Below are 14,921 nucleotides of genomic sequence, written 5' to 3'. Positions count from 1 at the left end.
CACTTCCTGAAGCCACTGCCCCACGGACAATCAAGCTCCTGGGAAAGGCACAAGGTATGGCCAAATCTCTTCTCCCTCCATCGTGTGCTTCCTCCAGCCCAGCCACTCCAGCAGGGCTGTGGTACCTGGGCCAGGCTGGCAGAGGACACAGGGCACAGGTGAGACAGGGAAGAGCTGGCAATGTCCACCCCGAGCATCCCGTGCTATGGCTGCTGCTGGTACTGGCTCTCTGTGGCAGTGAAGAAATCCTCCAAAACACTTTGTATGTACTCAAAAGTGGGGCGATCCTCGGGTTTGATCTTCCAGCACCTCATCATGATGTCGTACAGCTCCTCAGGGCAGTTGTCCGTGCGTGGCATCCGGTATCCGTGCTCCAGCGCCCTGATCACCTCCACACTCGACATCCCTGGGGAGACAGGGTGGGACAGCTGAACATCACCCGCTGTCTTTAAAAGTCATAAAATCCCCAAACCCAAAACTTCTCTCCATTTGGGCAGTGTTTCCAGGAAGGGAAAAGGGGTTAGAGGAGCTGGGAAGGGGAACTGCTGTTCCTGGTCAGGAAAATAAGGACAAAGGAGATGCTGGGTTATTGTAGGATGGAGTTTTGTGGCCCGGGTCACATGGGGTTTATAATCACTTTGTATAAATTAAAATGCTAAGTCTGTGATGATCCATTGCTTCCAATGAACACAAGTCAGTGTGGGGGCAGAGCACCTCAGAACAACCTGTTGTGCCACCCCAGATCCTTCATGGTCCATTTGTGGTAGCATTTACAGAGTAATTTCCCATTGAAGAAAAGGTACCAAAATAATTAATAAGATACAGGATGGTCCCTAATGATAAGGATTTACAGTGTTTTCCCATGGAGCTGGAGAAGCTCAGATCACATGCATGGGGCCTAAAAGGTGGGATGTGTCTTTTGGAACCAGATTAGAGGAGGCATTTCACCTCCTTACCTGGGTAAGGGATGCGTCCATAGGTAATGATCTCAGTCAGGAGGATCCCAAAGGACCAGACATCCGATTTTATAGTGAAAGATCCGTAGTTGATGGCTTCAGGTGCAGTCCATTTAATGGGAAACTTGGCACCTGGACAAAGACATCCAATGGGAAACATGAGCTCAACCCCAACTGCTGAGAAATGGGTGGTGAAATACGGGGAACAAGAAACAAGCAGAAGAGGAACAAATGAAGTGATGCAAATGAGAGGAGCTTCCCTCTGCCCATGTACCCAGCACATCCCTCCCAGGGCTGGGACCACCAAGGTGGCAAGTGGCTCTAGGGGAACCCCCCAACCTTTTGCCCCCAGCACCTTCCCGGGCCGTGTACTCGGTGTCCTCGATCACCCTGGCCAGCCCAAAGTCTGCAATCTTGCACACCAGTGCTGCTGACACCAGGATGTTGGCAGCTCTCAGGTCTCTGTGGATGTAGTTCCTCTTCTCAATAAAAGCCATTCCTTCTGCAATCTGTCACAGGGGAAAAAAGTAAATGCAAACAGGCTGCTTGAAATAACACACACCCCCTCAGCACCAAAGAAGTCAACTGCTTCTGGCCAGCGCTCAGAAAATGGTGAAAGGAGGCTGAGCCACAGCAGAAGATGGATATCCATCCCTGGAAGTGTTCAAGGTCAGGCTGGACAGGGCATGGAGCAACCTGGTCTAGTAGAAAGTGTTCCTGCCCATGGCAAGGAGTTGGAATGAGATGAGCTTTAAGGCTCCTTCCAGCCCAAACCATTCTGTGACTTTCCTGCATGGAAACTGCTCTCAGAGCAGGGAATCCCTTGCAGAAGAGGTTGGGGTTTGGGTGACCAGCCCAGCATGACATCTTTAAGCTGCTGTGTGAGAAAATCTGTGAGAATTGACAGCTGAGGAGCTCATGTGATCACCAGAGAGTGCCTGTGAGTGTTTGCAGGGCAAGGTGTAAGTGCTTCATCCACAGCCATGAGGATGTGGAGGAGGAGCAAATAATTCTTTGCTCAGGAAAGATATAATGTGGGTCTCCAATACACCCACAATGGCTCACTAATTGCTGCAGTGAAAGTCAGCATTCCAGAGCTTCCTTAGCCAGGGCAGAAAAGCATAGGGGAAGATGCCTGAGTTCTTCCAGACTAGTTTTTGAAGAGTCATCTCTGCCTGTGGACAGGATGGCCCCTGACAATCCCCCTCACCTTCTGCCTTCTGAAGTCTGCACTCAGTACTGTGTGTGCAGGTCTCAGCCCTGATCAGGCAGAGGTGACTCAGTGTGTGCACATCCAAACCCCAAACCAGAATCCAGAATGTGAAGGGGCTGGAGCAGCCAGAGAGGAAACCCTCCCCTCCTTATCACACCCACACAAGCTGGCCTGGGTGAGGTGCAGCTCTCACAGAGCTCTCCCCACTAAATACAGAAGTAACCAGGCAGCGCAAGAGCGGAAGGATCATTTCCATGCCTGCAGATGCATTTCTGCCCGCAGTGACTCAGCCCCAGCACAGGGCCAGGCTGCTGCCTGCCCGTGACAGCCCTTCAGCCTTTGCTCCCCTGAGCTTCTCCGAGCAGCCCCTCAGAGCCCTGGGCCGAGCTGGGGTTGGCACGAGCCAGCTTGCTGAGAACAGATGGTGCAGGAGGGCACAGCTGATCCACAGACCCCAGCACAGCCAGCTCCAGCAGACAGTGACCTGGTCTAAGCCCACAGGGCTCCCATCCTGGCTTTCCAATTGCTCAGGTGCCTCTGTGAAATATTTGAGCTCAGCACAAAGGGTCCCTGGGTTCAGTCCTCACCCAGGGGCACTGGAGAGGCAGCAGGGACTCAATGGTTGTGCAAATGGTTGCACATAGAGTGAGGTGCTCAGCAACCCTTCTGCTGTACTCAAAGTCAGCTCAGAAATAATGATCTCTGAGTCCTCCTGCCTCTCCAGCTGCCTTCCCCTGCCCATGACAGCCCTCTGGTGACTTTACTGAACCACAGCCCTCCCGTAGGCATTCCCCTGGGGCCACACAGCCTGCTGTGCTCTCTCCAGGAGACCGGGAACTGTGCCTGGCTCAGCCTCTCGGGTATTGGCAGCACACAGGATCATGCTGCAGGATTCCTGTTAAACCCACAGAGCTTCACACCACCGTGGCACTGTCCTGAAGCAGTGCTGGGGGGGTGGGATGGGGTGGGTGTGTGGCCATGCTGGGTTTGTGGGGCTTTGGCCAAGTTTGCAGGTAAGGTTTGTAGGTAACTGTCACAGCAGCAGCAAATTAGAAATTATAGTTAGCAGTATCAATAGTTATCAATTATAGAAATTGATAACATTGCCTTAGGCTTGGCTGGGCCACACCAACCAGCACTGGCACGTTCCAGAGAAGGGACTGTGCAAATGTGAGCTGTGGAAACAAGCCCCATCCTCTTCCTCACTTTCTCCTCAAAGCACAGTCACCCCACGGGCTGTGAGGGCTACAGGAACCATGGCACACATAGAAGTCAATAGCCAATCCTCTCCAGGATCTGTGCAGCTCTGCTGTGCACTGCTCAGGTGCAGGTGGGCTAGCTGAGTGCTGCAGATATTGGTGTGGTGAGGGGGAAGCTGCCACTTCTCCTTTCACACGCCCCTGCTCCTGCGAGGTCAGCGGGATGAGGATGGTGAGCAGGCAGCGGCTGCCCACAGGAAAACCTCACTGCACCCCCAGCACTGCTCAGTCCAGGCTCCTGGCTGATGCTGCACAAGCCCCAGGTAAGTTCCCAGGCTCCTCACTCACCCTTTTCAGGGGGAAAAGGGGCACTGGGAGCTGGGGAATGTCTGCTCCTTCCTCACCTGGGCAGAGAAGTCAATCAGCTTTGGGAGCAGCAGCTTGTTCCCCTCATCACTCTTCAGGAAATCCAGTAAGCTCCCTGCAGACAGGGAATGGTGCCAGGGCTGTTGGTTTAGCTGGAGCCTGCACCCACCCTTAGGGTGGCACAGGGTCCTGAGGAGCCAAGCAGGACAAGAGGACTCTGGAAACACACCTGATCCCCCATCCCACTCCCATGGATAGTCCATGAGGGAACACCTCTGCAGGCTCCCTCCTGCCTTGCAGAGTGCCTGTACTCATTTGTCCCCTCTTAGGTGTCCCTCCTCTCCCAGTGCTGTCACCACATCCCCTCTCCCAACACCCAGACCCAGAGCACTGGCACGCTGTGGTAGGAGCCAGAACTGTTCCCAGAGTCCTGGGAGCTGGTTCAGAGCCCACAGCTGAGCCTGGGGGATTGATCCTGCACCAGCCCAGAGAACCTGAGTGCTGCCAGTTGGCCTGGCCACAGACATCACTCAGGGATGCGGATTGCACCTTTCTCCATGAATTCAGTGATGATGAAGATGGGCTCCTCCCTGGTGACCACGGCGTGCAGCTTCACCAGCTTGTCGTGCTGCAGTGTCTTCATCAGGTTTGCCTCCTCCAGGAAGGCTTCCACGGACATGCTGCCCGGCTTCATCGTCTTCACCGCCACCTTGGTGTGCTTGTTGTAGGTAGCTGGGGGTGCCACAACAGATCATTCCCACCCTGCCCTGCGAGCACTGAGCTTTGGAGCCAAAGTCCCAGCCCTGCAGACACAGCTGCTGTGGGAAGGTTGGAGGCCACACACAGCCCAAGGCTGTCCCCACCTGCCCAGCCCCAACCAGCCCCTGCATTAAGGCAGGGTCACTTCCATGTCCCTCTGCTTCTCTCCCTCCTTGTCTTTCCCACCCCACCATCCCTCTGCCTTCTCACACATCCCTCACCCTTCCTCCTCCACCGTCACCTTCATCATCCTCCCTGCCACCTCCCCCTCTCTCTCACCCATCCACACTTCTCCGAACTGCCCGGCTCCCAGCTTCCTCTCCAGACTCAGTGACTCCCGAGGGATCTCCCAGGCATCTTTCTCCCAGGGCTTCTCTGGTTTGGGTACACGGCAGGGGTGGGTGAGCTTCTGGCACAGCCCATCACTCTGACCTGAGGAGAGCATCCAGGGCCATCAGCCAGCCTGTCTCACTGGCCACACTGTGCTTCACGGGGGACTTCTGGCCACCATGGGCGTTCAAGGACACCAGCACCACAGCTGTGACAGCCAGCAGGCCAGCCATGGCAATAGGGGGAGGTCTGGAAGTCACTGCATGTTGCAGTCAGAGCCGCAGCAGGAGCCCAGGGGTGATGGGCAGGAGCCCCTCAGCCTCTGCACACCCCCAGCTGCCTGACTGCTTGGCTCAGGGACAAAGCTCCATTTGGGAAGGGCGGCCAAGCACCCCAGGGCTCACCTTTGTAGTGCTGGACCAGCTCCTGCAGCGTGTTGAAGTTGTTCCGTGGGGAGATGTAGAAGCCACCGCTGTCCAGAGTGCGGATCTTGTAGTGCTTCACTGCCCCGCCCCGCAGCTCGTCCCCGTCCCGCACCGAGAGCGAGTAAGAGCCTGGGCAGGGAGGGCTGAGCTGGCATCTCCCACGGGAGCACATTCCTGCTGCACCTGGCCATCCTGGCACGCACAGAGCCATCGCCCAGCAGAGCCAGCAGCACCCATCCCACGCTGCTGCCACCACCCCTTCAGCCACCAAACACCCAAAGCAGCCTCAAAGGGACACATCCCCCTGTCCCTGCCGTGGGATTCAGACATGTGGCAGTGCCACAGGCTATGGCAGGGGCACTTCCAGCCAGGGCATGGGCCTCCCAGTCCCTCCCTGCAGCACAGAAGATCCCCAGGGCTGGGGAAGGAGCTCCTCTTCCAGGCCAAGGTGGATGAGGGAAGCCCTTTGGGCAGCTGTTCCCCACCACTGTGCTATGGACACCTCTCCACACCTTTCGTTGTCTCGCTGTCCCTTATCATGAAGGACCCAATCATGTTCCCAGGGCCAAGGAGCTGCCGCTCCGCGTCCTTCCGGCTGATGTCCTTGAAAAACCACCTGCAGCAGAACCAAATGATCCAAGGAATGCTGGAGTGGGTCAGGGCTGGGGGCAGGACATGAGGCAGGAGCGGGAACAGCGGCAGTGGGGAAGTGTGGGACAGCATGGAGCCAGGATCTGGCATGCAGGGATGGACTCACTCCTCTGTCTCCAGCGAGTTTTCTTGGGCAACGTAGTTGCTTGGGATGAAGCCTTCACATCCTGTCACCAGCGACCGTGCTTGCCACCATTCCCCTGACCTATGACAGAAGTGGCATTGGGCTGGCTCCTGGCACCTGGACCTGGGCACCAGCAGGGTGCTCCTCCAGGGCAAATTCCAGAAAAAAATCCCAACAGGGCCACACAAGCCATCAGGAGACTGTGGACAGGAGGCTGCCAGCAGCACTTACTTCTCCAGGATCTTCATCCTCTCCCCCTTCTGGAAGCTGAGGTCCCCAGCGTTCATCGCCTCGTAGTCGTAGAGTGCCAGCACCACGCTGTCCCCCAGGCCTGCAGCAAGGGAGGTCCCTGGGCACCCCTCCCCATGCTGGGATGGGGTGCCTGGCCACTCCTGCCATGAACACTGGCCAGGACATTGCCAGGACCCCTACAGCACCCAGCACCTCCATCTTCATCATGTCACATCTGGCCCTTCAGGGAAACCCTGAGCTCCCATCCCTCCAAGATGTTCACCCTAGCTCAGAGAGGATTGGGCCACACTGCCCCCACACACTCCAACCCCCTGCACCCACTTGCAGCCCCTTTGTACCTACCAGCCTCAGGCAGGGACACAGCCATGCTGGGGACATGATTGTTCTGGAAAGTGCAACAAGACCACAGAGTGACATCACAGGTGGCAGAGACCCGTTTCCCATGGTGGGTCTTGGCCCCAACAGCAATGGCAGGAGCAGGAGGGCACCCGAGGGGCAGCACCAGCACCACCTGACACGACAACCCAGCCAGCACCAGCATCTCCACCCCCTCCCAACACCTTCATTTTTCTCTCTCTTTCTCCATAATTCCTGCATTCCCATCAGGTCCACTCTGTGCTTTGTCTCAGTGTGGCCTGGGCTCCCACCCAATAGCCAAGTCCCTGTCCCGGGGCATGGGCACTGCCAATGCCCTCAGCCGGCTCCACTCTCAGCGTTGGCGGCACTGCTGAGAAGAGGGGCTGAACCCCCTGTGACAGCTCAGCCCTGAAATCTCTCATCACTCACCCGCTTGTTGGTGGCTGTGGGGTCCCTCACATAGTGGCCCTGCTGGATGGTGGGGCCAGGATCAGGACCAGGATCAGTTTTTATCATCTTCTCTTGGACACCGGCTTTCTTTGACTTCACACAACCCATGCTGCTGCCAAGGAAGGGGAAGTGAGGCCATTGCAACAGAGGTGAAAGCCCCACTCCAACCCCAGTCCAGCCCTGTTCCCATCAGCTCCCACCCAGCACAGGGCCCCAGAGCCCAACCCAGTGCTCTGCTGGGACAGAGAAACTTTGCTCCTCCCAAGCTTCAGGGTACTGGGGTGCCCAGGGACACTCCAGAGGAAAAAGGATCTCCTGGAGATGTCATAGCAGGTAAAGTTTGGGGAGACACCAGCAGCAGCCACGGAGCAGCTTCCCTGCCCTTGTGGGATGCAGGACAAGGTGCAGGCACTGGGCACCATGGCAGCAGAGAGTCACACTCAGAATCTTCTGCAAAGAGGGGCCCTGATCCTGGTGAGCTTTGCTGCAGCTTGGGGGTCCCCACAGAGCACCCCTGGTGCCCATGGCCCCCACCACCACCACAGGCCACCACTCCACACTGTGCTCCCCTGATCTCTGCTGGGTGGGAGCTGCCCCAAACATCCAGTCCGGGGCAATGACAAATGCTCAACTTTCTCCAGCACCCCAAGAAATTCAGTGGAAAAAAAAGCTGCAAGAAGCAGCAAGAGTGGTAAACCCCTTGCAAATGTACTTCCCTTGGCCAGGGGGACCTGGGTGCAGAGAAAGCAGAAGGTGCTGGTGGTCACAGTGAAGGAGGAAGCTCAGGGCTGAACCCTCGATGTGCATAGCACAGCTCTTGAGGAACATCACTGTCACATAACACACCATGGTCACTCCTGGTCTTTCCAAAGCCTGGGCCAGCCTTGCTCCCAAGGGCAGAGCAGGAGCAGCCACGACAGCTCATCTCCCTCACTGGGCACAGCCTGGGGACTGTGCCAGATCCATCCTGGCAAACGCACTGGGGCCCAGCTTAAACTCAGACATGGCTCACACCATCACCACTGCAGGTATTTGCTGTTCCCGTCCCACACCGCCTCAGCGCATCCAGCCCTACAGAGCACAATCACCCGGGGCAGTCCAAGGGTCATTCCCACTGGCTCCTGTGGCATAGCTGGCATTCCTGATGTGTCCCACCCTGGAGAACCAGGTCCCAAGGCTCATGCGCTGTCCCCAGCCATGAGGACCAGGTTGGATGAGGATGCCCTTCGTTCCCAGAGCAAGGATGCCCGCAGCCCCCTGCCCTTGCTGCCCTTGCCCGTGCCTTCGGTCCCCGACAGCCCCTGCAAAGCCACCGGCAGGGACCCCTCGTCGGAGCTACACTGTGTCCAACCGGGGCTGCACCGGGACCCGTGAGATTCCCGGCCATCGCCTCATCCCGGGCACCCGGGGTCCGCCGCTCTGACCGCGACCGGCCCGGGGGGGGTCGGACCTTCCGGGCTGCCCGGGACTGGCGGCGGGGCTCCCTCGCCGCCCTCGGAGCTCCGCGCACGGCTCCGACCCTTCTCACCTTCGCTGCGCCCCGAGGCACGTCCCCGTGGCCGGTCCCGCTGCCAGTCCCGTCGCGGAGCCCCGGCTGCCGCTGCCGCTCCGCTCTGCCCGGTGCTCTCCCGCCGCCCGCCCGGTGCGGCCCCGCCCCTCCCGGTGCGGCCCCGCCCCTCCCGGTGCGGCCCCGCCCCTCCCGGTGCGGCCCCGCCCCTCCCGGTGCGGCCCCGCCCCTCCCGGTGCGGCCCCGCCCCTCCCGGTGCGGCCCCGCCCCTCCCGGTGCGGCCCCGCCCCCGACTCCGACTGGGAGGGTGCGGCCGGTGCCTCCTCTGCGGCGCTGGGAACGGGGATCAGCATCCCACAAATCGCACCAGCAAGGACATCCCAGCTTTGGGTGACCCCATTGCCTTTAGGGACCCCCGAGGGGTGCCAGAGCCCGTCTGTCCATCCGCCGTCCCCGGGACACCGGACGAGTTTGGGTCCCGCTCCCCAGAGCAGCCCCTAGGATGTTTCCCCGCCTGGTGCAGGGTCACGGAGAGCGGGGGGCACGGGGGGAGCACAGGACCCGGAGTCAGCCCGGTTTTCTGTCCCAAGAAGGAGAAAAGAAAGCCCTGAGCATCCGTGGTGGGGTGCAGGACATGAGGGCATCCAGGACACACTGGGGTGCATGGGACTGGCTTTGTGAAGCACAGCTCAGAGAGGTCCGGGTGTCCCTGCGCTTTGTGGTGTCCCTGCTGGCCCTGGTATTCCCGTGCCAAAGCTCCTACCCAGCCCGGCATGTTCCAGCTTTTCTCCTGGATTGCCCGGACAACCCCTGAATTCGGGATGGAGGCAGCATCAGCAAGGGGACCCACGGCTCTGTGTGACCCTGACCATGGGCTGCTCGCGTTCAGAGGAAGCAGCCGGGGTGGGAGAGCGTCCCACCCCAGGAGGGTTTGCATATGTAAATTTTTTTTGGTAGAAAAAATAAATTGCTCCGATAACCCCAGCGTCTGCTGCCCACAGAGCGCCCTGGAGCTGCAGCGCCGAACCCCGGTCCCCACCAAGGGACATTGGGCCAGGGAATGTTGGCTCGGGGCCATCAGCCACGGGCCAGCAGCCGTGGGATATTGGGGTACAGTGGCCAGGGGGAATCGGCTCGGGGACGGTGGCCAGGGAACATCAGCTGAGGTCCACCGGGGGCCGGGGAGCACGGCCCCGTCCCTCGGCGGCGGAGGGGCTGCAGGGCGGGACTGCAGGAAGCTGGTCCGGGGCAGGAACTTCCTTTTGTGAAACACCCGCAGCCCGCTGCCGGACGAGTCTCGCACAGGCCTCGCAGGCAGCAGAGGGCCAGCTGCAGCCACCAGCCCTTTCCTCTCGCAGCACATTCCCGCTGACCCCCTCCATTGCTCTGAGCATCCCCTGGAGCCAGCCAGGAACAGCACCCTGACATGGTGGTGACCTCCAGGTGACACTGGAGTGGGCAGGTGCTCAGCCCAGCCCAGCCCAGCCCAGCCCAGCAGTCCCCTGCCCCAGCTCACCCCCATACTGCAGCAACCGCTGCAGAAGAAACTGCTCTGCTCCACTCCCAGTCCCAGCATTTAATTGAAATTTGCAGAAATTACAGCACATGTGTCTCTCCCACAGCCATGGCTACCCTGTGATTCCAACAGCCTTGACAATAGCTGGCAGGGCAGTGCAGAGGCCTGTCCCCTCCCATGGTGACAAATTCACCCCCCCTGGTTCTGGGGCAGAGCTGGGCACCTGCTGAGTCTGGTCCTGGAGGTGCAGCACCACACCAACGAGCTGGGTTTTGGCACTGGCTCACAGGTAGTTGTCCTCTTCCTCCTCCTCCTCTTCCTCATCGCGTGCCAGCGCCTCGATGTCGTGGGTGATGTCCGTGATCATGCGGTTGAAGGACTCGGACTCGGAGCGCAGGGACCAGCTGTCGTAGCTGCGCACGGCCGAGGCCGACGTGTTGCTCATGCTGCGCTTGATGCGGCCGAAGCTGTCGGTGAGGATCCCACCCTCCCGGATCCCGATGCTCTCCAGGAAGGTCTCAAAGTACCCGATGTCTTGGTCAGGGATGAAGGGCCTCATTCCTGTCATAGGCACCGTAAGCCTCGGGAGGCTGCCCAGCTGGGCAGTACTGGGGTGCAAGGCCAGCCCTACTGGTTTGTCCCATCCTGCCCCAGCAAGCAACAGGGTCCTGACATCCCCTGAAGCACACCCAGCACCAGCCTCATGGCCCCAAGGGATGCACAGACATCACCAGGGTGACACAGAGTGGCTGCAGACACTCACCCAGGAGGAGGAACTTCCTGCGGTCCCCGTAGAGGCGCAGGAGCTCCGTGCAGTATTCCTGCACCGGCGTGCCCAGACGGTACTCGCGGAGCAGGATGGCAAACTGCTGGATCTCCTGTGGTGACAACTTGTTGCGCAGCTGTGGTGACACAGGGACAGGTTTGGGCTTTGGGACACCAGCTGCACACAGCCCCCAGCCCCCTGCCCTGTGTTCTGCTGCTGCTTTCTGGCACAGGGAGCCCACACCTGCCTCCTGCCCCTGCCCCAGCTGCTGGCACTGCTTTCCTGCTGCTTGTCCCTGTGCCCATCCCTGTGCCCTCACCGTCACCATGTAGTCCTGCAGCTGCTCCAGTCCTGTGCCACTCTGGTCACTGCCACTGCAGGCAGTGGCCAGGCTGTGGTGGGAGCGGTGGAAGGAGGGCGAGGAGGTGCCACTATAATACGCTTCAAAGGTCTCGTGGGAGCCATTGCTGTGGGAGGACACGGATGAGTGGGTCCCTGCACCCCTCATGTGCTCTGCTGCCCCCCACCCACTGCACAGCACCCACCATCAGGTAGGGCTGGGGCATCACTGCAGTGGGGACTGGCACCTAGCCAAGAGCAGGGGTACCCACCCAGGGGCAGGGGGATCCCACACCGGTTCAGTGGAGCCCACCCCAGTCCAAGGACACTCCAGGGGAGCCAGACTCACAAAGAGCTGCAGCAGCTGTAGTCAGCATCGTAGCCGTATGTCCCATCTGTGCGGCAGCTCTCGCCTGGGGAGGGAGAGCTGAGACCTCATAGCAGAGACAAACCCCCCACGATGTGTCCATGTACCCCCACCCATCATCCCCATGACATCCCATTTGATGTTCCCACTCCTATCTGCAGCCACTCACTCCTGCTGGAGAGCCAGGGCCGTGTGGGCGTGGAGGTGTAGTGGTACCCGGCGCGGTCCACGCACTCGATGCTCTGGTCGCCGTAGATGATCTGGAACACCTGGCAGATGAGCGCACAGGATTCCTCCCCAGCATCCTGCAGCGGGAAGGGACGCGGCCAGTCAGTGCCGGTGGGCGGGCGAGCGGCCGGCGGGCGGGTGGCACACGCCGGGACCTCTCACCCTGTTGGGCACGGCGAGGATAATGAGGTTGGAGTAAGCGTCAGGGCAGGGCTCCTGGGGGTCCAGGGGGTTGCTGCCGGCGTGCCGCCGCTCCCAGCTGCCGAAGCCGGTGCCGCGCTCCCAGCTGCCGCCGGCGGTGCCGGCCCGCCGCCGCTCCCAGCTGCCGCCGCACGGCTGCCGCCGCTCCCAGCTGCCCGAGGGCCGCCCGCGCTGCCGCCGCTCCCAGCTGCCGCCCCGCCGCCGCTCCAGGCTGCCGCCCTGCCGGCCCTCCTGCCCGCCCCGCGCCGCCCGCCAGTCCAGGCTGCAGATCGTGTGCCGCCGCTCCATCGGGCCCCCGAGCCGCCCCTCCGGCCACGAGCCCCCCGCACGCTTCTCTGCGGGAAACGCCTCCGGCAAGCCGGCCGGGGCTGCCTCGGGGTGCGCCCCGGCGGGGACCGGGTCCACTCCCAGGCCTGAGGGGACGGGGACAGGCAGCGCGTCAGGGCGGGGGCTGCGCTGCCCACCCTGCCTGGTCCCTCCCCAGCCCCTGCCCTGGCCTCCCTGTCCCTCCAGCCCAATGAGATGCAGAGGGATGGGGGTGTGGGATGGGAATGTGGGAGGCCCAGTGGGTTGGGGACACCCCTCCGGGACTCTGTAGGAGAGGATGGGACACACACACCAAGACAGGGACAACGCGGGATTTTGCCGCCCTGTAGACTCTGACACCCATCACCCGCAGTGCTCCAGCCCCTCACAGCCACTCGGGGCCGGCTGTGCCTCGGCTGGTGGCCCCCGGCCCGACCCCCGCACCGGTTTTAAGGATGAGGAGGTGCAGGGCATCGTCGCGCAGGTAGGAGGCCGCTGCGATCTCGTGTGTGGGGATTCGCAGGATCAGCTCCTCGTTGTCGCGCCAGGTGAGCAGGAGGCAGCGCGCAGAGAGGCTGAGGATGCTGTCCTGCTCTGGCGTCGTCTGCAGCGGCAGCTCCTTCAGCTGCTGCATGGACAGAGTGCGGGGGTGTGCGTGGGGCACCCGGCAGTGTGGGGTACCCGGTGCCCACCCTCTGGGGAGTGGGGACCCCTTTTACCCTGGCCGTGTCCAGCAGCTGCAGCACCTCATCCCGGCTGGAGGGGTTCAGGGACGATGTCACCCATGTCAGATGACCTAAAAACTGGGGAGGGAAAAGCCCAGGGCAGCTTGGGGAAGTTGGGGCATGCACCCTCCCCCTCTCCCCACCATGGCCCCAAGGTCAGGACACATCTCCCTGGGGTTCAGGGACACCCCGCAGTTAGAGGGTCCTCCCTGCACCGCCAGCACACCCTCCTCCTCTCTGGGTGTTTGCCTGGGCAGGGAGAGACTCGGACCCTTCTGGCCACTCTGTGTGTGGCTCTCAGCATGGTGTGGTGGCCTCATTACCCCACTTCAAGCAAGCAATGACCCCGGGCGTTTTTGGGGATCCCTTTACCTTCACCTCCTTCTCCACGTAGTCATGCAGCAGGATCTGGGGGTCGATCAGGTAGTCGGGGGGGTAGAGGGGCACGGAGTGCAGCGGGCGCCGATAGACGCTGCTGCGGAGCGCTGCCCTCCGCGCAGCCTTCGGGAAAACCAGCCGCTTGATGGGCGACACGAAACCCTGGCAGGGGAACGGGCATGGGGACGGGTCAGCACCGGGCACCCAACCCTGGCCCCCACACACGGCGTTCGTGGCACCCAGCCCCTGGGAGGGGGGGCGGTAACAGCTGAGCACCTCTCTGCTGGCTCTTCGCACTGTTTGGGTGGCTCCGCTTCTCCCCACTGTGCTGTGGGAGGGGTGCGGAGCCTCTCAAACCTGTGTGTCTCACCCGCCCTCCCACCCTCCTGCCACCCCCCGGGACACCAGCCCCAGCCCCACGCACCTTCTTCCCCTTCTTGGCCTCGCTGTCCATGGCAGGACGCGGTGCTGCGGCCGCTCCCACTGCCCCGCTCGGCGCCGCGGCGCTTTCCTGTGTCGGAAACTCCACCAGGATAGCTGGGATGTGAGTTCCTGCCTCTCCTGGGGGCTGCTGGGACCGGGCTGGGCTGGCCTGGCACTGGGACTGGGACAGGACTGGGACCGGAACTGGGACAGGACTGGGACTTGGGTATGGGATGATCTGTTACTTGGGCAGAAGCAGGGGCTGAATTTGGCTGAGATGGGACTGGAGCAGGGACTTGGACTGTGCTGGTGCTGAGACTGGTGCTGGGACTGGGGTTGATACTTATACCGAGACTGGGGCTGGGATTTGGCAGACTGGGGTTGAAGTGGGCTGATGAGATGGGACTGGAGCAGGTGCTGGGACCAAAGCAGGTGCCTGTGGGACTTTGCTATGGAGCAGCCCCTACCCCTCACTGTGGGGCTCTTTCGTGGGGCTGGGGCTGGTTCTGCTTCCCTATCACCCCACATCAGCCACATCCACATGGGGCAACCCTGGGGGCTCCCACCCCTCGCTGCCCACATCCTGTCCTGCTTACACGGGGCCCTGGCACTTTACTGTACATCCCTGGCACTGGGAATGGCCCTGGCACTGGGAACAGCACTGGCAGGAGCTCACACAGCTGCATCCTGCACTCCATCCCCACAGCTGCCCACGGGGCCTAAACCCACCGTGAGTCTGGGGCTTGGTGGGGGGGATCAGGGCCTCTGGCAGGGAGGAGGCTGGCCCAGCAGTGGCCACGTCCGGCAGCTTTTCCTCCCCGAGATGCTGCATCCTGCCTGTGCACCCCTTCCCTGCCGGCCACCACGCCAGGGCCAGGCACCGGCCAGGGCCACCGACACCAGCGCTGCTACAGCCACCCTGCTCTGCTAATGATGCCCCCAAGCAGTCCGGGACAGAGAGGCATCATCCTGCCCTGCTTTGGAGCTCCAGCTGTGAGCTGGAGGTGCCAACAAGGACAGGATCCCACAGGCAGGGCTTATTGAAATGAATTTAATATCTCATGTTGCAGCAAAATTAAAAAT

General features: G+C 61.0%; 2 protein-coding genes across 2 annotated transcripts; both read right to left on the bottom strand.

Annotated features, from left to right (window-relative positions):
• Nucleotides 1–203: 203 nt before the first annotated feature.
• HCK (HCK proto-oncogene, Src family tyrosine kinase) lies at nt 204–7,302 on the bottom strand. Its single transcript, XM_031506506.2, has 12 exons — nt 7,062–7,302; nt 6,618–6,660; nt 6,255–6,354; nt 6,006–6,104; nt 5,761–5,864; nt 5,228–5,377; nt 4,773–4,925; nt 4,284–4,466; nt 3,773–3,849; nt 1,312–1,465; nt 957–1,088; nt 204–406 (listed from the first exon to the last, which is right to left on the bottom strand). The coding sequence occupies exons 1-12, from the start codon at nt 7,188–7,190 to the stop codon at nt 204–206; spliced, it is 1,527 nt and encodes a 508-aa protein (XP_031362366.2). The 5' UTR covers nt 7,191–7,302.
• Nucleotides 7,303–10,150: 2,848 nt separating this feature from the next.
• CCM2L (CCM2 like scaffold protein) lies at nt 10,151–13,893 on the bottom strand. Its single transcript, XM_021527438.2, has 10 exons — nt 13,840–13,893; nt 13,410–13,577; nt 13,032–13,115; nt 12,757–12,940; nt 11,968–12,419; nt 11,747–11,882; nt 11,560–11,623; nt 11,191–11,338; nt 10,869–11,007; nt 10,151–10,666 (listed from the first exon to the last, which is right to left on the bottom strand). Exons 1-10 carry the CDS (start codon nt 13,867–13,869, stop codon nt 10,389–10,391), a joined length of 1,683 nt encoding a protein of 560 aa, XP_021383113.1. The 5' UTR covers nt 13,870–13,893; the 3' UTR covers nt 10,151–10,388.
• Between the last annotated feature and the right edge of the window lie 1,028 nt (nt 13,894–14,921).

The sequence above is a fragment of the Lonchura striata genome, chromosome 17, assembly GCF_046129695.1.
Source record: "Lonchura striata isolate bLonStr1 chromosome 17, bLonStr1.mat, whole genome shotgun sequence".
NCBI classification, from domain to species: domain Eukaryota; kingdom Metazoa; phylum Chordata; class Aves; order Passeriformes; family Estrildidae; genus Lonchura; species Lonchura striata.
This window is presented reverse-complemented; position numbering and strand designations above follow the sequence as displayed.

Coding starts and splice junctions, on each gene's coding strand:
- HCK (XM_031506506.2), bottom strand. CDS start 7,190: ATGGGTTGTGTGAAGTCAAAGAAAGCCGGTGTCCAAGAGAAGATGATA. Junction 4,926..5,227: donor GCTGGTCCAGCACTACAAAG/GTGAGCCCTGGG, acceptor TGCTCTCCTCAG/GTCAGAGTGATGGGCTGTGC. Junction 4,467..4,772: donor GTTCGGAGAAGTGTGGATGG/GTGAGAGAGAGG, acceptor TGGCACCCCCAG/CTACCTACAACAAGCACACC.
- CCM2L (XM_021527438.2), bottom strand. CDS start 13,869: ATGGACAGCGAGGCCAAGAAGGGGAAGAAG. Junction 13,578..13,839: donor AGGCCAAGAAGGGGAAGAAG/GTGCGTGGGGCT, acceptor TTCCCCTGCCAG/GGTTTCGTGTCGCCCATCAA. Junction 11,339..11,559: donor TACAGCTGCTGCAGCTCTTT/GTGAGTCTGGCT, acceptor GTCCTCCCACAG/CAATGGCTCCCACGAGACCT.